This window comes from Varroa destructor, unplaced genomic scaffold, assembly GCF_002443255.2.
Source record: "Varroa destructor unplaced genomic scaffold, Vdes_3.0 BEIS01000001.1, whole genome shotgun sequence".
Taxonomy (NCBI): domain Eukaryota; kingdom Metazoa; phylum Arthropoda; class Arachnida; order Mesostigmata; family Varroidae; genus Varroa; species Varroa destructor.
In genome coordinates this window covers 59,530,966-59,554,960 of record NW_019211454.1, presented here as the reverse complement: position 1 = coordinate 59,554,960, position 23,995 = coordinate 59,530,966, and the positions used below count along the sequence as shown (strand labels likewise).

General features: G+C 39.7%; 1 protein-coding gene and 1 long non-coding RNA gene across 3 annotated transcripts in view; one reads left to right on the top strand and one right to left on the bottom strand.

Annotated features, from left to right (window-relative positions):
* The window catches only part of LOC111250708 (uncharacterized), a 132,426-nt gene extending 110,095 nt beyond the window's left edge, over positions 1–22,331 (top strand). For both annotated transcript variants that reach the window (XM_022806324.2, XM_086978371.1), the window contains 4 exons: positions 4,458–4,677; positions 18,586–18,748; positions 20,435–20,544; positions 21,068–22,331. In XM_022806324.2, coding sequence (XP_022662059.1) covers positions 4,458–4,677; positions 18,586–18,748; positions 20,435–20,544; positions 21,068–21,193 — 619 coding nt within the window. In that variant the 3' untranslated portion in view covers positions 21,194–22,331. The remainder of the gene's footprint in view (positions 1–4,457; positions 4,678–18,585; positions 18,749–20,434; positions 20,545–21,067) is intronic.
* LOC111250716 (uncharacterized) overlaps positions 1–23,995 on the bottom strand; it is a 179,694-nt gene that overhangs the window by 92,865 nt on the left and 62,834 nt on the right. The gene's annotated exons all lie outside the window — the stretch shown is intronic.

Here is a 23,995-nt window from a genome sequence, read left to right as displayed (position 1 = left end):
CAGAACAGACCAATTTCAAGCGGAACAACAACAATCTTAGACGCGACAGAGGAACTAAATGCTCCGCGAAAGGCCAGTAACCGTAACTCTACGCAACCCAGCGACGAAGGAACATGTGCTTCAATCTCAGGCTGCCTTCATTAAAGCGGCCGTACAATAGCCTTTTCGCGAGCTGTTAGTTTGTTATCACCAGCTGCTTTCGATGACATGGGTTTACACCAAATATAATACATATCTTTGCCACGTATGTCCTTTGCACATATCCTAAATGACTTGTCCAAAATGAAACGAAGGTATTTCAATGAAACCTTAATAGTGATATATTGAGCACGGTTTCGACTTTTCACACGATAAATATCGCATCCATAATCAGATACTACAAACTTTGTTTAAATAATATGTTTCTGCATAAAATTTACTCGTTGCCATATGCTTAGAATAGTGAGCTGTCCCAGCTAACCACACGTGGAATTTTTGATTTTTTAGTTGGAAAGTTTGGTCTAGGCAGTCACCAGAAGAAGCCACCCCGATAAGATTCACCACTGGAAATTAAGGAGATAATAACGCATTTCAGCCTACCTGTCATCTGAAGAGATTAAAATCTGCTTGTCGAACAAATTGTCCAATGAATGGAAATGAAAAAATCATCGAGAAACATATCGATTTTGAATATCCTAACTAAGTAGCGACATAGATGATAGCAAAAATACTGTTATATTCTAGCACTATTTTTTAAGGAGAGAACCTGGGCTGGTTTTTGCCTCCTGCCATTATGTTTTGCTCGGTGCGTGATATGCAGGTAATTTCTAGGGGGTCATGCTAAATTCAAAAGATGGTTGGATATAGTGTAACTTTGTTCAGATATCTTCGTTGTTTAACAAATCTGTGTAACAAATTTCATTAATGAAAAGAGTTGTAATATACAATTCAGAAATGGAGAGTTCATTTTCACAGAGTTGTTCTGAAGTCGAATAGGTACATAAAAGTCTAGCTTGCCGGTGAAGCTTCTTCTTATTTTTCAGTTCTTTGCAAATGAATCACACACACACCTTCGACACAAAGCAACGATTTTCATCTTCTAGACACAACTTGGCAGGCAAGATTTCCCCTTGACATAGTTGTTTTCCACGTTCTCGAAGTACGTTACTAATAATTACGTAAAAACGAAACTTATTTACTATTGCTATATGTAAAACTAATCTTGTTATGGCCGTACGAGCTCACACTGTACCCCCAATATGCCGAATCTTACCCAGAACTTGAAAAAACAACATAACTTAATACTAATTTTAGTTTGTAGCTCATGCAGGACATGCCACTTCGACGGTGAGGACTATACATATATATATATATTTACGCCATTGAAAATTGTCATGAAAATGGTCGCGCTGTACATGTTGTGTGTCGCTTTCTGATAGTGTTCGGCTGTTACAAGCGAATTTGGCATACTTTAAAATTCAATAACTTTTGAACGTGCCGCGTTTTTTTTGGATTTTACGAAGTCAGGCTGGTTAACATTCGAGTCTTCAAGAAACTGAGTCATAACCGATTGAGTTTACTTCAGACGAAATCAGTTCAGGAAGAAAAACATCTTTTAAAAAATCAATGCTCAACGTTCAGGTTTTTGTTTCTTGAAGGTCATAGCGCCGTGAAAATGTATCGAAGACTGGTAAAGACATTGGGTAATGAAGTCTTAGGCGAAAGCATAGTGTATGAACGGTATAGAGCTTTGAGCCTGAAGGTTCTGTCGGTCAAATCTAGCATGTCACGTATAACGTAATACAGAATTATAACCTAAATATTGAAAATACAGGAACTGAATAAAAAATGGTTCTTCGTGAATAAGCTATAGGCTAATCGGCAATGCGTACGATATATCCCACGTAGAAAAATGACTGGACTTTATTGAAGCTAACTTTAATTTGCGGAACAAAGAACCCGCCTGAAGCTATGAGATTTATTCTCTACCTTCAGCTGGAACGGGACCGGGCGAAAAAAAGGCGCGCCCTAGAACGGGGTCGAGCTCGGAGTCGGCAATGTCGAGTAGGTTTGTACGTAAAATGATAATAGTGTTTACAATGAGTATTAGGGGCATCTGCTTGTATGAGACGCAAGTAAAACAACGACTGCAGCCTGTTCACTTGAGTTCCTCGAGAGATTGATGCGCCCTTGGTACGACAATCGAAAGCGTGCAGTCCAGTTACTTAACGATCTCGTCGTCATGCTCTGTTTACTTTCCGGATTGAGCAAAGGATTATCCAACGTTTACTTCAATCTGCCCGAGTCAGTATAATTAAGGATTCTGCATGCCCTAAAAAGAGCTACTGTGAGCGAGCATATCCAACTATCAATTGGCTTCGAAAAGCCACAGGCAGAGGAATTGCATATGAGAACGTGAATGGTTAGTACATGGCCCACCGTTGGCACGCAGTTAATTCGGACAGATAAAATGAACGCATCGTCAATATAGGAAATACACTTTTGAGATGTACAAAGAAGCTCTACAAAAACCTGAGTGTGGTTATTACTTGTAGCAAATTTTTCACTAATATGCACCAGTTTCATATTGACGTATTCAATGAACCTAGTAAATGGCCTATTTTTTCACAGGCTCAAACCTAACAAAATAAAATCGAAATTTAGCCAACACCCTCCACGTTTAATGACTGCAACGATCGTAACTGCCTAACGTACACATTGGCCGGTAACACGCCTTGTCGGTGGGACGCACCCGAGTATGTGAGACGATCTACAGTTAGTTACAGTGTTTCTGCTCTAACGAATGCGTCACAGTTTGACATATCGGTAAGCCCGACGGTACTTGTAAACACCACCACGTCGGCCATTACGGGCAACGATGTTGGCCGTTATGGCCGATCGACAATGAGGGGTCATTGTCACGAATTATGTATGCAGGCATTTTTCAGAAGCCAAAAATTCGAACGTACACATAAAGATTTGCACTGAATGGATAAATATACGTATGTGTAAATGTGCGCCCCTTTCGACGTGATCGCTAACCACAGTATGGGGCGTGTACGTCAGCCGCCATGCCAGTATGCAGTCATCGTCTTCGACGCAAACAGCATCAGCGGCACAGACGATTTCTTTTATATTGTAGGTCCACCATTACAGCTTAGCTTCTGATACCACTATAACGGGACGACTGGCAGTAGAGGCTAATGAAATGTTTACGACTACAAATGACCCAAACAACAAAATGTCTGTCTACCCCGAAATAGGAATTGATGATTAATTCACTACAACGATAGTCCTAACCACACGACGAAATCTCTTCGTCGCTTTTGTGCCGAGCTTAACCGGCACTAAAATGCTCCGTAGCAATATAAATTCTACTATATACGAACGATAATATTTGCAGAGACCTAATGTCGATATCGTCACTAGCGACAATGGACAGCCACCGTGCGGCGCCACCGGCGGCCGCCGCCACCGCCGCCGCTGTATGCTCAAGTACCGAAGAGTAGAAGAATAACAACGATAGCTTAAGCCAGCATGGAATATGTGTATTAAAGCGTGTATAAGCGTGTCTTTTGTCGTCCGTATAGCGCCCAAATTTCATCACACAAACGCTTCATCATCAGCCGTACCGTTAACTGTTGAACGCACATGCGCGAAAATGTACACCCGTTCTATATATGTGCACGCTCTACCGCACAATAACGATAATTGCAACGTTATTGTGCGGCAGAGGGTGCTACTACCATTATACACGCCATAGAGTTCCCGTTCAGATTCTATTCTGTTATCGCAACTGCAATATTGTACACGACCGGGAACAGATACAGACTATATGAAGATCAAACCAAGATGACGGGTTGAAACCTGTCAAACTTTCGAATGGCTAGTCACCACAACACGTCTAGGTGAATGTATGCCAAGCGTATTTAGGAAGACGATGCGTAGAACAAGATTTAGCTGAAAGATGGCAGTGATGGCGAAGATACAATAAAACTTGTTGGCTATGCAAATGGGTCACATGGAGAAAATGAGCCAACTTTTAAAAAAATTCACACATGATCCTAGAAACTCTAATAAGCACTAAATTTAACGATTTCAAATTCATCTATTTATGGGAAGGAAAAACATGCCATAAAAAATCCAAACAATTGTTTCTATATATTTGAGATAGCTACATCGTCTTTACAAATAGACGAAATACTAACTTAGACAATTTGTCTGTTTCAATAAGAAAAAAAAACAAAAAAGATTGCACCTCAAGTTTCCTGTTCACTTTGCGAGTCGTTCTTATGTCTGATAAATCCAACTACTACTACTAATCATCAATTGCGTTAATTTTTTGACAATTCCATGACAAGCTAAGCGCCTTCTGCGTTTTTCCGGTTAGGTGGGATCAGGCGTACACTTACCGTCGATCACTCGTGTGAGATATTCACTGCTAATTATAAATATTGAATGATTGTCGATTTTTTTAGGATTCTCGACTCAGGCACCACGGTAGCTCCTCCTGAAAAGTTGATGCGGCCTCGACCAACCCGTCCCCCCGCCTACTCCCTCGATGGCTTTGTACCAAAACCTTCAACGTCCAACCTCGAGCTGACAGCTGTGCATCCCCCCGTATCTCTATCCGGAGCTAGCACCAGCAACTCCGCTAGCAGTACAAGCACTTCAGTTTTAACCATTAATGGCAAGAAGGTAGGTGAATTATCTAGTGGCAATAGCAGGGTACCGTTCAAATGTATGAAATTAGATTTTATTTATTACTAATTAAGATAATTTAGACAGTCAAAAACAAGTTACCTTGCTTTTTTAGATAATATCCCAGTATAATCTACTGCATTTTTTATGGGATGTTAAATTTAAGGCGTTCCGACAGTCTACATTCAAGTTGACTATTATGCTTAAAACTGAGGAAGTAAATAAGGTTAGACTGTCGAAGCCAGATTCGAGCTAAATCTTATGTTATTGCACAAGATAAAAGTGTGGTTATAAATAATCGACGGCAACCTAGGATCTCTTGTGTCATTCGTCGTTGATATTGTGCGTAAGGGAGATCCTGTGTTTTTGTCCTGAACTATTATTGGAGATCGAGTGGAATGCTTCTCTAGGACCATCCTTGTCTCCATTTTTACAACGGACCCACATTCCAAAAGGCTTTCGAACGGTTTTCAATGCGCAGGTCCGCTACCGTGTCCTTTTCCTGTCGTCTGGATGTCCATCAGGCTGGATGGTGTATTTTATTTGTAGGGCCATGGCTCGATCTATTTTTCAGCTGAATGAGAATGCGGCATTTCCGGAGAAATCATGCAGGAATACATGTGAACTTTAGAACTATAATGGTTCAGAGTAGAGTTCTAAGAACGTACATATGAGATAGAATAATCGTTTAATAATTTTTCCAATAAAATTATTTGTATAAAAAAATAAAATTCTTTAATAGCACACAATACCACTATCGATACGGCAAGAGATTTGAACAGTAAGCAAAACTAGCTTCTACTCACTGATATACTTATTAAGACATATAGCACACGCCACCTTTTCTTATTATCGATTACAAATGCTCTGAGATTGGCTGTTCCGTATACAGGATTTATACTAGCAGTTTAAGGGCGCATTGGAGCCAATATGAAATTTTAAAGGCTTTTTTTTCAAGCTTTTTTGTCAATTATAGCTATTTTTTGGGTTTGGATAAGGATCATGTGTCGAAGCGATAGCAATCTCTAGTATTATCCGAACGCCGTTAGATAGCCTAACGCCTTAAGAAACGTAGGTTAAGTCGGCGAACCTACACCAAAGATGGAGCATGAGTTCCATCAATGAAATCAACACTAATCGCATAACACGATTTCGTCATATGTACACATTATACATATGTAACTGATATGATCTTCTGTTCCATATCGTCACAGCTCGATTATCGCTGAGCCCGTATTGAGGGACTATCTTTGTACGGCTGGCCCCCTTCAGCGACTCATCATTTTATTGGCATAGACCCATTCCTCCATGCTCACAAGCAAAAAAAAAACACATCTGTTTCGAAACCATATAAGCAGTAATAGATACATATACGCGTAAACACAGAAAAAAAAAAAAAAGTAACTGTAACTTCACTATCGATTGCTTTCAGAATTAACGACTATAAATAAAGCTATAAAGTTTACAGTGTTACATTGATATGTTGTCGTACTTTTCGTCGAACCCCTGATGCTTTTTTTTTAAGTGGAATTCACATAATTACAGCAGCGCACATCCGTTTATGTGCGTCCTAACATAAGCTTAGGACTTATACAGCCGAAAAGAGTTGTTGGAGCTGAGCTGTTTTTGCTTACTTCTCTCAGTCGGACCATAACTGGCTATGTGGAGTAGATCGATGTGTGTAAATAAGACAGGTGAATACACCTAAGGCGGAAAAAGGGGTTCGGTGAAATAAGGAGGAGTCTAGCAGATGGACACCAATAAAATTTATTCGATTTATCGTATAATATCTGAGTGCCTGTAAGTAAACATACAGACAAACGCCCACACGACCCGTATCCCGATACGGAGAACTGTTTTTGAATTACAAGCAATTTCGAGAGGAAAAAATAAATCAGGATTTTCAAGCTCAGTTACAGGTCAGTGCTATGTATACTTATATCTATATAACAATAATTATTATAAAATATATCATCGTAGACGAAAATAAGCTAATCTACAACGAATCAGATCCGTTGAGCACTCGGTCGAAAAAGTTAACTTACTTAAGCGTTTACAACTGGGCAATATTCAATGTTATGGCAAAGTAAGTGTTACCGAACAAACGATATGAAAAAGAAGTAAAGAATCACAAAAACTTTAGAATGAGTCTGTAAACGGTGCTGAATTAATACGGTGCTGTGCTACATAAGAACTAACAATTTCTCATATCGCGTACATGTTTACTATGCCGCAATAATTTATTCATTCATTCGCTAGGCCCATCATTAAACTGGTGTCGAGGCCTATTGGTCCTATACAACCTATATAGGAAGATTTTTCGCTAGTCGTTTCCTCATTTTGGCATCGCATTCGATGTCGAAAATCGTAAAGAGATAACAGTGAAGAAACCACACTGACAACGAATCTCGAAAGCTTCCGATAACTTATCTTCATGACATATTTATAACAATTTCATGCACACAAATCACCTGTGTGCAAATAAATTGTTTGTACTGTTAAGAAGGTACGGTAGCGTCAACCGTTGGCGTAACTAACAGCTGGGGTTCAACAATGGCCATAATTGCGTTGTATTTCAGAAAAGATAAAGAACGTGTCGATTTTAGTGATTGTGGCACCGCTCTATTTGATTGAGGTCATTTTCGAATTACGTGCCCGTTCAACGTAATTAGCCCAAGACCCAGTGAAGCTTTTCGCAGCAAACCTAATGGCCAATGCTCTCTTCATTTCTAAATTACCACATCCACTTGTAAAACTTGACGGAACTGAGCATTATTTCGAATAAATAAATTCATATGAACAATACTATTAGTACGCTATCAACATGCTGTTATATACTGATTTCGTTTGCGGTTCTCTAAAGACGTATTTAAAAGGTATAACTAATATATAGTGACTCTCATCATAGCAACGTGGATGAGTGTCTAAATTCGCAGTAACAGAACTCCAGGTTCGGTTCGTAGCTGCGGCTCAGTGATTCTAAATAATTATAATAGGATCTTATCCAGTTTATTTTTAGTGTTGAAACATGGCGATGCTACCGCTCAGCCACGTTCAACTGCCCAAATGTCATACAATCTCTGTCAGCGATATGCATGCCCAAAATGGATGTGCGCAGTGATCTAAAGAGGTTTCTACTAATATTTTTACATCGCAACCTTTGCACGATAATCCCATCCAGTAGCCATTCGGTTTAGTTCCTCACAGCCTGTTTCTGCAGCCTCGCACCATCGATTTCATTAACAAAGGAATATGATTCAGCTATGTGACCTAAGAATGCTCGAAGGGACGATCTCGGTACAAACGTACAAAAAATCATACAAGCACCAGGCCTATTTCCCATGATAGGCTCTTATACGTAACTTGCTACACGTTGAGATTTCTCAACGAGTTATTTGAACTATGCGAGAAAGAGCTTCCGAATTTGCAAGGATAAATTTATGTTCTGTCCTATGGCGTGCTCCGCCTAGAATGTCAACAAGTCAGTCCTAACGCATCTTGAAGTGAACTACGGCACGTTTTACCGCGACTCGTCCTGGGAACGTTGGGTGAATGAATAGGCACACCAAGTCGGTCAACGCCACGTCCGACCTAGTCGATAAATATCGAAGGGTGCTGACTTCTATGGGCTTGTTGTAAAAATGTGTTGTTTACCCAACGTTAAGCAACGAATCATTGTGCTTTATGTTGCCTTTGAGGTCCACACGTTTCTGCATCTATACATATATATATATATATATATTGTGCAAAACAATGCTTTCGTAGAGCTTTTAAATAGACTCAAAACACAATATTGAGACATCGAATTGACTCTGCGTAAAATCTGTTTCGGTTTATAGCAACATGAAATTTCTTGAGCCGAGGATCTTTCTCACGCTTTTCTTCTTTTATAATTATGATTCGTACTATTGTTGTTGTCGTTTTGTTTGTTTGTTTGATTGTTTTTACGATATTTAGTTGATACACAGTTGTTACCCTGTAAATCCATCCGTTGTACTATGTTTATAGTCAAATACTTAGGATACCCTACAGTTATTCGGGTATACGTTCGATAGGCGTCGATCGTCCGGGGGAAAAGACCATTGGTCACATATTGATTAAGTGCATCCTTCAGTGTACGGAGCATCGTATCGCCAACCGCCTGAAATGGCCAACTCCGAAAGGATGAGTGAATATCTATAACGGTAAATAGGCTCTTTACATGATAAAGTTTTTCAAGAACCCCAATAAACTTTGCCACTAACTTTAAATTAGATGTAACAGAATACTATTTAGTGTTATGCAATATCTGCGATCAACTCATAGACCAATCATAGCTAATTGCAGTATCTAGGAGAGCTGAAAATGTCCTCTACAAATACGAACGCTTTATAAACTGCTGCTTCAGACACATTTTGCCTAAGTTGGAATAGAACATTAGTCTATTAGGTGAAAAATCATGGCTGACAGCGTCCTTAACGTTAATAATGAATTGATTTCATAATCTCACACACTATAACTTAATCGGTGTCCTATTTTTACGTACAATGGTACCCATCTGAAGAAGTTCATACGATCGTCCTGCAGCAACTCGATCTTGAATTCGGTATTCTATTCCATTCATAGAAACAAAAACAAAATAATTATTTAATACAGTTTATTAATTCTTTCGCATCTTTGGCCAAGTAGAAAACTATGCTCTGTATGAATTTTTCTATTAGGTGACGATTTACAAGACATCTATTGAAGCTCTACGATAACTTGTCTCGCTTAAAAAAAAATTCGAGAGCTTCACCGAGATTAACAGCAACATTGGCCCATCTTGTATTAATGCAGTACTCGATAACATTACTCTGAAGCGATAACATTGCCTATGACCGGTGTTCTGGAACCCAGATAGTGATTTTGATTTCAAATTGATCGGTTGTGTTTAGTGAGCTAGCATGGCTGTGGTCTATTTTCATAAACGAGATATACGCATCGGATTGAACATAACGTTATAAGCTTACAAAACAAAAATTCATTACCGTTAACTGATTTCGTGTGTAATAATGACTCTCTTGACTGTATAATGATGCTACATCATTACCTCAGCTTCCTCTGCAGTAAAAAAAGCAACAGTGGTGAGAAAATAGTAGTTTTTCCCTAACTTAACCACATTTGCTCATCTTTATGAGGATCCATTACGTTTAACGCCTTCTATGCCGATACCTCTCTACGACCTACGTAGACCTTCACGTATATATATATATATATATATATATATATATATATGCCTTATGTATATAGTGCGTGAGCAACATTTTTATTCGCCTAGCTGTTACTTTGTTAAGTATAAGATCATTGCTATCGTGCTTGTTTCTCTATGACGAAATAGGCGGTTTGTCGAACGTGATAGTGACGAATCAGCGATCGGCTCGATTGGAAAGTTCCAAGAAACGACGTCTTCGACAGAATTTTAAATTTTAATTTAATTTAATTTAAGAAGGTGGTAAATGTTAGGCAGTATTGATTTAGGACGGCTATAGCCTGATCATGTCAAAGTTAAATCGAGAACAAGGGATACCAATATGACGTAATCCGGAAGTAGGATACATTTGCTAGTAGCCAGCGGTGAGTTACGAACGACGCGACGAGCCATTGTTTATTTCAAACAGACAATGTCGATGATACGCTTAGTGCAGTTGCAGTGAATCCTGCATCTGTTGTTATTGACCTGAAGGTAGCTGTCAGAACGCCAGCGAGCCTGTTTTATATGTCTGATTCAGAGAAAGGTTGCCGTTTCACTTACGGGAATGTGTACGTAGAATAAATTTATGTCCTATGTCAATCAGCTGCCTTTTGCTTGTCTGCGTATGGCCGTAAATAACGTAGCTGTACGTACAGATCCGCGAATGGGTCGAGTGCGAGTACACTGATGCACGGGATCATTGATTTGCACCGGACCAAGAAAGATGAGCGTTTTGCATTTTGTCCTCGTTTGACCACTGAGTTTCTAATCGACATGAAGTCACTCCGTACAACACCGCGACAGCTGGTCAACAAATGTGTTTTGATAAAAATCTTACTTAAGAAACAACTAAACTCTGGGGAGATATAGGTAGTTCTTTTCATGTCAAGCTAGGATTTGTCTCGTAATGCTTGAACATGTAATGCTCCTAGAAATGGCATAACAGATACAACAATGGACTAATAGCAGGCTAACATATAAGCTTCATAGTTAGAAGTAATGGCTGTTCATCTTGAATTTCACCACACATAGTATTGGTACTAGGGTGTGAATTAGCGATGTTTTCTGGACCTTTTCACCAGAAGTTTAGTCTCTCAATTTATCGTATCAGTTGAAAAGATGCCATCCTTTGAACCAAGCCTAGCATAGAAAAACAGAATGCTTTTATAGTCAACATGCATAATCGAACCTGCAGTAGACCAGTCGTCCTTCTTTCAAATTGAAAGTTTAAAAAAACCCGCGCATACATTGCTTACAGAACTCGGAAAGCACAGTATGCCCACCTGCTTGCTCCTCACTGCTTCGTTCTCAAATGCATATGTCATTTCATCATTATCATTAACCCATAAACACGATCTTCTTACTTTGCGAAAGTGGCGATTAACTGAAAAGCCGACAAAGACAAAAGACTCCGTCTAGCAAATTATTCTTCGTCTCCTATTTCTAATAATACGTGTGCAAGTTCGCGAACATCGTGGGTCTGACGTTGGACCCCTTCGTGTTGTACATTTGTAAGAGCAGCCTTTGCTACAGACTTAGGCCCGCCTGCAGGCCGATCGACAGCTTTGAGCTAAATCTCTCTCGACGATCCAGCTAGGCTTGCACTCCCAATGTTGGTCAAATAGGATTAGCTCGGTAAGCTTAATACAACAACGATGGCAACAGCAGGCTGCAGTAGGCCAAGATAGGCCGGCATAGCTTGTGACGAGCAGAGAGGCTTCTGAGCTACGAACGAACCGGGTAACCCGCTGCTGCTCCATGCTGTTGCTAAAGGTACTCTCGGCAACAGTTGTTTAGTTCCGCTGTAACCTATCTTTGCAAGCTACCTGCCTGGACTCTCCGCCGGTAATAGCCGGCGTCAGTAAGGAATACGGTCGAAAGCTACATGTAAAAAGGAAGTTACATGCGAGAAACCGTCACTTGTCCTTTATTTTACTCCCTGTTACAATGATGATCCAGGTAGTATTCATTATGCCAAACGCGGTCTCATATGATTATCCTCACTCACTTTGGCTTTTCAAGAATGACTGTCTTCTATTTTTGCTCCTTGCACATAGATTACAGTGATCAGATAAGAAGACGGTGCTAGTTACATAACGGCATGCGTCACAACGTTCTCTCCGTCCTGTTTCCTAAATAAAATGACTGAACGACTATTTCCATAGCAACATTAGCACGTATTAAGTGTCGTCGTCGGATCACTGCGCGCGATCGATCATACTTAATCGCTTTCATAAAAACGCCCTTATTTGCTCGTAAATTAACTGAGATGGCTTGTCACTTTTCGTATAGCTGCCTTCAATTCCTGCCATATGGCTGCTAAGACTATAGCGAAGGTAACACATACAGTAGAATTTGCACATCAGATCAGTCCTGGTGGCCATATCTCGATGAAATATGCATTAAATTAACCACGGGACATGGGCCGTGTCTGTACGGTCTGGCTCTGACACTGCAGCTGTTGTTTCTCTGGACTAACGAATTGCATTGCTTTTAGATCACAGTGAAGGTCTAACGTCAAGTCGTCTTTGTTTGTGTGATACCGATGGCTATGATGATCTGTGATACCAAATGCCAGACTATAAACATCAGGTTTGCTCCCGTTGCTAAATATACAGCATATATATATATATATATATATATATATATATATATATATATATATAGCATAATAGTCCTGATAAAAAATATACTAATATTGTGATTGTTTTCACCTTACATATCGTCGACATCCTGTCATTAGGGTTACGTCGCCGTTTCGCCATCGTTCAAAATATTTGTTCATAAGGATCATAGCACGTAACGTCGATGCCTAAGGTTTTTTACGTACCGCCTCTTTTCATATAAACATATACGCTAGGATGAATAGATTACGTCGCATGATACCTACATAAAGCTGGCATGTAGCGTTAAAAAACACCATTTAATAGAACAAGGAGTAGTACAGAGGGATGCAAGTCCTCGACGCCGCAGTAATTGCTACAGCCTCACTTATGACTCTCAGATAAAGCAAAAGGCATGTATGCAAAGTTTTAATTTAAAATTCAACCAAAAGTGTTATCCCAATAAATCACAAAGAACATCTTTGTTGAATGAAGATTTATATGAACAGCCTTTAAAATGAACAAATATAATAAATGCCCTCTTAAACACATCTAGCCATGAGAGAAAGGGAAAACCGGGAAAAAAAGACTAGTAATCCACATCACGAGTACACGTATCGCTTGCTATATGACAGGTGCTATTAAAGCCCGATATGGACGCTCTAAGACACGACAAATTGATAAGCACTAACTATCGATTATATGTACACTCGAGGACGAATCGCGGACAACAGCGAGCCAAGCTCTTTCAAAATACCTAAAAAAAAAAATAATGCTTAGTTACCTATTGAGGAAAGCCGAACGGTCCAGTTTTTTAAAAGCAGAGACCGAGTGGCGTGGATGGCTGCCATCAGAAACGAACAATCGAATTTTTCGAGGAATTAAGCCTTACATTCACAGATTTTAAGGTACAGGTACACATTTAATGGTAATTTTGCCAGACGAGTAAATTAATTCACGGTTCTGTTTGTGTTTGGCCAAACTCGCTTCCTGTCTCACCTGAAAGACGTTCGATAAACATATGAAGAAAGAGTTATAGTGTGTGTGAAGCACCATCATTCTAATGCATGCGCCGCCCTTAAGCGTTATCGGCGTCAGCCAACAGTCATCAAGGATCTTGTCTTCCGCTCGTTCTTTACGAGTAAGTAAGTGTGCAATACTTAATCTTATTTCGGCTGTTGGCTAATCGTAATCCCTAGCCGTCGGCAACGTTCTAGCTGTCAGACAAAAGTCAATCAACCGACCAACCGAGGAAGATATGATACAGAAATGATCGGGTCAGAGGCGAAATGGCAGAGCGAGCGCGGAATCACTTTGTCATCAAGTATAGAACATAGACAGTCTGCGAAAAAAAAAAAAATACTACTAGTTTCCTTTGACTTGTTCCCGTTTTATCTACTAGGAGCTTTCACTTCGCTGTCATTTTATTGTCGTTGTCCGCCCGTTGTTTCGCGTCCGTCGTTAGCGTACCCACCGCAGCCGCTACCTATGCTGTCCCCCAGCCCATCGTCGTGTTCATGACCTCACAGCACATGTGTCGAAGCATTGCTTCGTCACGTGCTTCGTGTACGTACGTGTCTAGTAGAAGACTATGCGTTTGTATTAGGATATAGGTTGGCCATTCAAGTTGCCGACTGCGCTGGTGCTACTTCGTTCCTCGTAGCGGCAATCGTCTTTTCGAGGCCTGAGGCAATTTGACCCGGCGCTGGTGCCATCGCCGTTGGGCAGAGGTACGACGTGGGGTCACAAGTGTGAAACCTCAGTCCTGTCTCACCGCTAAAATTACATAGTGCGACCGACTGCAACCGTCGCATCTATATACAGTCGTCACGTTAACACGAGACAGATGCATTCAGTGCAGTAAGGTACTGGCTCATTAACGTTATTAAAGGCTCGTCAGCTATTTGGCCTGGCGACAGAAAGTACAACGAATTGAAGCCAACGCTAGTTAGTTTCGTTTATCGCCGATTTTTTTAGTCTATGTCTTAGTATTTAGCAAATCCCCAGAAAAAAAAAAAAAAAGGGATATTGACGAAGTGCGTTTCAAACTAATCTTTGCTGAATTTAGGTGGCTTTTCCTATACAATGCTATATGAATCGGCGAAAAGATGAAGATAGCAGGCTACCACTATTGCCACCAATAATATGCTACGGCAACGGCTGTAACTCACACAGAATCCACGCAATTGATACGTGCCTGGTAGACTATTATCGTTGACGATCATCGACCCTTTTTCTATCCTATCGCTTTACACGTAGCTTCCTTTTGTGCTGTCTGGTCACAAATATAAAATGGGCAGCATCCACTTAACGAAGTCATATTGATAATCATCGTTATAGTGTAGTAATAAAAATAATAAGAAAAGGTGAGCAGGACAGAAAAAATGGCAGCTATTATAATCGCACAGGGCAGCTGTGGACAAGTACCTAGCAGGAACTGGAATCCTTATTTGTATGTTTACTCATATAATAACAACACGCGATGCTCTCAGATTTTCGTGCTTGAGCAATTAGATATTTTCTCCGTAATTTCGCCATGTGCGTGATGTGGGGCTTTTCAGGGGCGATGGAGCGGGTACATCGAATCTTTGCTAAGGACCCATAAAGAAGCAATGTTTCCATGTTCAGCTTTTGTTAGTATCGTCGTTTAATGGCCGAGTGAAGGCGTATCATAGTGGTGGAAGAACGCTAGTGAGCATGCTAAAACCGTGTTAAAAATAGTAGAATAGAATCGATAAATAAAAAAACCGCGAGACAAATGAGTAAACAGTTTTCCTAGTCGACTAATTATCTTAAGGCAAAAATAATATGAAAATTGGATAATGAAACGTAAATAGAAAAGGACGATACTAAATTCGATATATGGCTCACTTGTGTGTGTGTGAGCAACTAAATTATATAGGCAAATTTTATAAGGGAAAACTATGCAAACATAATTTGTGCGTTGTTAATATCATTATATAAACCATATTGTAAACGACGGCGCTTATCACGACAGTAATTAAGCTGATAACGGTGATGATATAATACGGCTTCACGAAGCCTATATAATCAGTATAAATGTGTAAATAAATCCCTATACGTAGTCGACAGGCACTAGAATGGACAGAATTAATGTTCGCCTAGCACGTGCAATATTGTCTATGGATTACGACATAAAAAGCCTGACGTAGTTTTCGAAGCAACAGTAAATAAAGTAGTTTGAAAAAATCAATCCGATACATCATTTAACAGCTTCAATCATAGTAGAAAAAACAGTAGCAACAACACGAGTCCTCTAACAGGACCCTGTGTCCTGCACCTAGTGCACTGCCAACTTTGCGGACCGACCCGCGATCGAGTACCGTGATGAGTCACGACGCTTGATGCGCGCGCATACTACACAATCATTACGATAGGCGTTAGTTCGTCATAGCTTCCTTTTCGGGAGCTACATTTGAACAGAATATTCTAAATAAAATCGTGATGATTTTTTGATCAAGCATAGGCCGTACAGCTTGCAAACATTTCCGCCTTGTATATGAGATACATGATAATAATAATAATAATAATAATTGTTATTATGATTACTATGTTTTTCTCTAGTCTTCGCTGTTCCAGTCAGCAAATCTATTGATCTTCTATGATATAGCCTGTCCCAGATGCTGTGGCAAATTGTCGAATCATCAAAGTGGGTAAACGTACTTCGATCATAAAAAAACTGAAAAGCTTACCTAAGTTTTTCGCATGTAGACTCTGTTCAGCAGTTCATTACAAAACAACATGTTTCAGTGAATTAGTCTAAACTTAATGATCCGAGTTTAGGTGTACGAATGATAACAAAGGGTTAACTTGTGCATGTATGTATTTTACCAGAGCGCTAGAGGAAATATTTCTGTAAATCCGCTGTAATATTTGCTGCACCTTTTTTTATAGCTATTAACCCATAAAGTTAAAAAGGTTCTTAAAAGCAAAACAATTAATTCACAGTTTCTCTATGGTTTTACTTGCTGTTCGAAGACCTATGCTTTTCCAGTGGGTATCCCAGCAGGCGGACTGATGGTCGCTCCAAAGACTTAAAAAAAGTGTTTGTGCCCTTTGTGCCTCTTGTGCCCGAGAAACCTATAGCTAACGGTACGATCATTGCTGCCGATGTCGACTTGACTTTATTGTTGTTTTACTTTGCCGAAGTCAGTAGCTAACTGGTAGAGGAAAATAGACGGAGGTCAACTTCGGCGTGCATCTCTTGGACGCTTTCCAATTAAAGTAACGGCTTCAGCGGAATAGGGCCACGCTACAATTGCCTAGGTATTTCCGAGACCCACAGCTGTTTTGTAGCAGACCCCGCTGTAGCAGCATCGACGCATCCATTGCCGGCTGCTAAATGGAGTAACGACGTCAGACCGGCTAGCTTCGCAGAGTCAGGCTGAACGCTGCTTCAGTTGCCGTCAGACTCACCAGGCGATGATGGTCCGATGGCGTACCACGAGCAGCTCGATAGCAGCAGCACGAGACAAGTTTAGATAACGATCAGCGAGAGCTACCCTTGAGTGTCAGTTCGAGACCGAGTTGCATGCGAACGTAGCGTTGGGCAGACTTAATAGGGATTGTCGTCTGTAGGTGTCCATGGGGAAGCCGCCAGGGGGTCAGCGGGGAAGTAAGTGGGAGCAGAGAGCTCGACTATCAGAATTGCCGCTAGGCAAAGCAATGAATATGCATCGTGTAATGGATCTGAATAAATTCACTGGTGACTGAGAGAGGAGCTTAAAACGCTTCACAAATTGATTTCAGGTCTTACTTACACTTGATATATATATATATATGAAAAAAGTACATTGTAAACTCCTGCATGTAAATCTATATATCGTTTTAGCTCTATCATATATCAACTGAAAGCTGATTGTGTCGATATACCTGCAATAGTTCACCACATAGAATAACCTAAATTTGGTTACCAGATAATAATGCGATTTATCGTAAAAGGAAAAATAATAGAGCATTGAAGACCTTACGATGTTTAGAAAACGTTTCTGCTCAGAAAGTATTTTTGATTTCTCATTTAATTGTAACTCGAATCATTGAACGGAGTTGCAATAGAATTAGACACAAATAGTTCGTGCAACCGTTCAAGTTACAACTTGAGGATAACTCGGGATAACTACGTAAAGAACGATACCAGGTTTAGCTAACCCTATGCGTGCTAGAGCTCTACCCCAAAATATTGCGATATGGATCTAAATAGTTGCGCTATCGGTGTCATTACTTCTCATGGATTATCAGAAATACAAGCTTTGTGTTGGTCGACTTCGGCCAGAAGCATCTGCCAACCTCCTAAGGTGCATATCCATCTGATATCTCAGACGTTTTTTTAAATTTAAACATTCTTTCTATACTGTTCGAGCTTACTCGTTGGCTTGCGCGTTTTTTGCCCTTTCCCCGGGTTTTAACACATATGAAAAAAATCTTCATAAAAATACTGCGCGCATTCAAAGCTACTATTGTGTAAAGCTGCTTTATGCTTGTTCATGTCTGAGTCGTTACGCTTACGTTGCGCGTAAATGTCGCCTATGTAGGCTGCAAAAGCTCCAGGTAGTAACTATTTATGTGAGACTGTAAGTGAAGTTGTTAACCATATATTGCGGTAGGAGAGGGCTGTAACACCATCGGAAAGCTTACAGCATCAGCTTCCCATTTCCAATACATTAGCAACCCTAGAAGAAAAATTGTTTCAAGCGATATAAGTCAAGACAGCACGCTCTTTTTTAACACACTTGCCTTAGCTTCCCGACTTCAGGTCGGTTTTCAAGAGACACGAAGTACGTGAGATAAGGACGTATGTACATTTTCGTCAAGCTTGAGAACACGACTATTCCTTCTTTGGTCTTTTTTATCTTTTTCTTGGAAGTTGCACTGGCGTTTCGCCCTTAACGGTTTTCAGACGGTTTTTGACTAGACATAATAATTCGAGCAATTTCGTGAGGAAATCAAGATTTACTCCGTATCCCCACACCTCGTTCCCTCTATAAACGCAGTTACCAGCGTGTATATGCATACATACTCTGGCGTTCAACTGTGCCAGTAAAAAATCGCTTTTATACGTGCTTTCTGTTACAGAGTTCTTCATCCTCAAAATCGTCTGTCTGGGGCGACGCTTTTCTCTTTCGTGAAGGAAAGAAGTCACGAGGCAAAAAGGAGAAGGAGCGTACCAAGCAGGAGCTTCTAACCAGAAGGTTCAAGTCGGGATCAGCTTCAAGTAGACGTCGTTCGAGCAAAAAAGGTAATGAATGTCAAAAACTACGTCTGATTGTTGTTTTTTTCGTACTCTTTAGGCAAACGGGTTCACCTTTTTAACGGGAGTTGTTATTAATATTAAGCTGTGAGCAAAGTTCTTTTTATTTGTACCTCACATAACACGGTTCTAGATACAGCGCACCATTAATCTTTAGGCATTGTTTGGTACTATTAATTATTTCGTAATTAAGTTGAACGACCCATGATGTGTCTGAATAGTTGAAAATTTTGGCGACAGCTTTCCGTAATGATGAAAATCTGTAGTTTTGCGTAATCGCCCTATAATCTTCTTTGCGTACTTGCCAGTTGCAGGCTTAGAATAAGATCAATCTCGTCTGTTTCCCGGACGTTACGTTGGATGCACATAGCCCGCTAATGTAGATATATTGAAGTGTGAAGTTAGTACTACTGGAAGAATTAATTGAATCATTTAAGGTCTCCCTCGTGTGCCAGCTTCGTAACTTTGATCCGCATCAATAGCCTGTATTACATGGAGTGTTTTTTTTAACTGAAAAGTAGGTTATAATTGTTTTACCGTTATAATATAATTTCCAGTAATAGATACGTCATCGGTCGCAATTGTTGTCTCTTATGAATGTTACTGAATGTAAGTTAATATTATAAATATGCGAAAGCCAAGTTTAATGCGAAACTAGTTTTAATCAACTTTGAACAGTTGTTTCTTTTTTTCACTAGAGCACGTTTTTCTATCTGTCTATTTTTAGATGATACATACTAACCCATAACTACAGCAGCGTATATAAAATAAAGTACTTCTTATAGTACCTTGGATACGGTGCGTATCTATTTCTGGCTAGTTCGTTGAACTGATCCGGAATTTTCTCACTATTCATTGCTAGTAATCATTATTATGTTTTAAGGAATTTCTAATCTCGTTGCCAGCATCTCATTTTCTATTAACTTTTGTGATATTTTATATAATCTACTATGTATACTTGGGCCTGTGTCAGTGTCTATTTGCTTTCTATTTTATTTCCAATTAAGCAAATAATTTATGCATGTCCACAAGCTATCCGAGTCGGATCTATTTTAACGTCAACATTACGACAGGACCATGCTGAATCTGAGACTTCGTCCATATTATCTACTAACAGCAAAGTGACAAAAAATCGCTGACACGCGTTTAAAACAAACCCTTTACGAACATGAGGCGTTTATCTATATATATACGAAAATAATAATAAATCCATTTTTAGTTGATCGTTTCCTCTGAATCAACCTTACTGTTCTCCAGAGCTTGTCCCATCTGGTATTTCTTGTTGCATCATTGGTGTAGACTCTCTGATAAGAGGAGATATAAAAAATCAATACTAATTGTCGAAGTGAGGCGATTTACATTCGTCACCTTATCAAGTCCTGGAAAAGGTACTTTGTCCGATTCACTTCAGTAAATATTCCAATTTGGACCAACAATGCCTGATCCGGCGTAAGCGGCCACTAATACAAAGAACGATATTTTTGACATATGTCGAGGGCCGTAGAGACTCGACAGCGTTCAGATTTTATAGAAATCGCATTACCATTTCCGCAAGCGGCCATTCAATCATCAATTTATTACCATAGCTAAAGGATCACAATACGTTAACGTAACACCTCACGCATATTATCCTGCATTGCGTTACACCGACTGCTCATTTCGTATAACTACTAGGTATTCCTGGCGTGGATTATCCCGACTATGTGCAAATCCCGGAAACAAACTTCAGTTGTGAGAACAAAAAAATAGCTGGAATGTATGCCGACAAGGAAGCTGGATGTCAGGTATTGATAGATTTCTACACATTAGATAAGCTTCGGATCGATGACATATCAGACTATGCTGCCTTTTCTGACCACTAGATATACTGAACAATATCAGTCAATTCATCATCAGTTTAGGTTAACGCTCGATTTCGGCATAGTTTTCTAAATTATACAAAAGTATAATGAGTCAGGCAAGCTTCATCTAGAATGTTAAGGTTTCTAGGACGTTGCAGTCTTCCACAACAAGTCTAATCTAATGCGGTCTCAAAGATGTTCATTCGTCAATAAACTAAATATTAATATATTTGTTTATCTAATTTTGCAGTTTTGCAGAACCTATAATTTTCTAATCCGTTCGACGTCCTTTTTTCCTATAGTATAGCTGTTACCAAAAATCATAGGTTCTAATAAACGTATTGTATTTTTCACTGTCTCTGTCGACCCTTCGCCCTTTCGGCAATACCGACGTCGTTCATCATTTTATCCTTTGCCCTGATGCACGCCCATTCATATATACAACACGTGTCGATTGCACGAACAGGTATGGCACATCTGTACGGGTGTCAGCAAGGTCACCAAAGCCCGTCACTCGTTCCTTTGCGCAGCTGGTACAATCTTCAGCGAAAAAAAGGGTGTCTGCGATTGGTGGTATAATGTACAATGCTAAAGCCGTCCCCGCTAGACTCTACAAACAGCCCTCATAATCGTATCCGTCATTTGACCTTTACTTCATCTTGCAAGAGATGTTGACAAATCTGCGATATAACAAGTCGACCTCGACAAGCCGAGCACTCCTTGTTAGCGGGACTCTCAAGAGAAAGATGTCAACGAACGCACTATACTATTACTATTAGACCAGCCCGAGCGAGTCCTGACGTGACGGGTCTTGTCGAATAACACGAGATGGACATCGCAACAGTATAAGCCATGAAGACGTTTATGAAGCTTCTGAACCCGTAACCCCCGATTTCCCAAATATCAGCCTTTTCCAAACAATATCTAGAAGAATTAGAACGATATCATCATCTGTCAGCATCAACAGTACCATGTGCCACTACTACATCGACTGCCACTCACGTACCCACCGGGCATCCCTCAGAGAACGGCGAAAAACGCTGCAAGACCATAGGAAGAACGCGAATCAAAAACACACACACACACACACACACACACACACTTATACACATACGCATTCGCAAAATACGAAGGGACGGCAAAACAAACAGACAGAGGAACAACGACAAAAATAACAGCGACTATTCATACTCATTCATAAAGCGTATGCATGCATAGAAATCATCGACCAAGTATCACTTGTTATTAAACGCTGAATTCAAACTGGCCGATTCATTCAATATTAGTAAATCAGCCGAGTTCAAACGTCGTCAGACCACGAGCCAATCCTATGTGTAACATTATGTCCTATACGCGTGCTCTGATCAATCGCCGTATCTATTAACTTATACGTGAATGTGACATTTTGTACTCCAGTATCTATATGTATACATATATCTACTATAACGGCACAACGAAGAGAAAGCACAAATTTGTTACCAGATATAATATATTGTAACAAAGAGCAATAGACGAAAAAAAAAAAGCTGGAGAACGTGTCACGCTTACGATATGAAACATTGTAGTGGAGATTGAAGTGTAGTACACAAAAAGAACGAAAAAAACAAAACAAAAAAAAACTGTGGTGATGCAATGGTGAGCAAGAGCGAGACATCACAGTATTAATCAGATATACATTTGAGATTATTCTGTGTATAATACTACATACATATGAGTACCTATATACATAATGCCGTGTTATTTTTTCGTTAGGTACGTGTATATAGAAGGGATGTTGATATAAACATATGTGACCATTTACAATGAGACTATTTAGTTCGACAGGAATTATCTCTAACGTAACTTAGCGGCAAGTTGTGAACGTGTACTTCTCGATTTTTCAATACGTAGCTACTAATGCTCACTCGATCGAACTTTTTCTGAAAAAGGGGCAAGTTCGACACACCGTCATGATCAACTGTTGTTCTACGCAGGACTGCTCCGCTCTAATATTACGATCGTATCACTCTGTGTTCTCCCGTTCCACCGGATTCAACGTCTTCATTGCCATTAGCACAAAAGGAAGTTACTACGTAGAATCTGCGTATTTCTTCTTCTTGGCCTCCAGAATACCCTGATACAGTTGTGAAAAAAAAAACTATATATTTCATAGTATAGTTATTAGTGCCAAGGAACAAAACCTATATTTTACATTGAGTTCTCCTATGATCAGTTGTCATGAGCAGCTGAATCGTCTACTTTATAAAAAGACAAAGATCGAATCTTGGGAAGACATTTCGTCCTAATTTGATATAGAGAATAGAGTCCAACAGGCAGTTTGCTTGAAAGATAAAGCTCATCTTTGATAAATAATATAAATTAATCTCTTCCTTTTATAATATGTCCTAACAATCATTTCAGGCCCACGTATTTTGGTCTCTCCATATAGGAATCTGGACGGCTGATGTAATATTTTTTTCGTTTTTCTTACCGCTTAATGATCGCTATCCTCTCTCTATTAACAATCACTTTCTAGATCTTTCCTGCGGCGTATGATTAAAGTGACGCTGTCACTCTAATTCCTGTCACTCTAATTTTCCGCTACCGAAGTTCTAGACGTTCTTCGAACCTGTTCGAGCTGAATAAAGATATCTTTAAAGTATTAAATCAATAATATTTTTGATTTCGCTGGGTTATGCCCCACACCTGTTTTAGGTCCGAGACATCGATTACTTAAATAATAAAATGTCTGAGCATCCAAGCGTTTCGATGTGGCGAACAACACGCAATTGGAAATGTACAAGGACATTTCTCGTTGAAAATACAACTTGCGTCCCTGGCTGGTTCAAGTTTTGGTTAACAGTCCACAGTTGTAAACAGAATTCTAGTTTCTGAGATTCTGGCGACTGACTGACTGACCTGCTTGGCCTAGTAGCAGACATGACAACGACAAGGGAAAACATTAGCTAGCCTTAATGGGCCTGAGAACAATGTTCATTTATTGTTGTTATTGTTATATATTGTTATTGTTGTTGTAGTTGTAGGCTCGTAGGCCGATCGCAAACGTTTCGCATGAACAAAGGCTTAAAAACGCCTTCTCAGTTTGTTGGTAGCAGTCTTGTCCTTAGGGAACCTTATGCGTCCCACTTGAAATCCATACACATGCTTAATTGTTTTACACTTGATAGCAAGTATATCAAAAGCTAGTAAATGATAGCCTTTCGAGGGGTACCTTATGCATATAAAATCACTAATTAAGTATCTATTTTTCGCATTTAAAGTGTGTCTATTACCGTATTATCGACACAGCACCTATAACAGAATAATTTGGTCCTATTACCCATCCAATATCCTTGTTCGACGAATGAAAAGTTACTTTGTGTTCTCCAAATCTCTTTCTCAGAAATCGTACTTG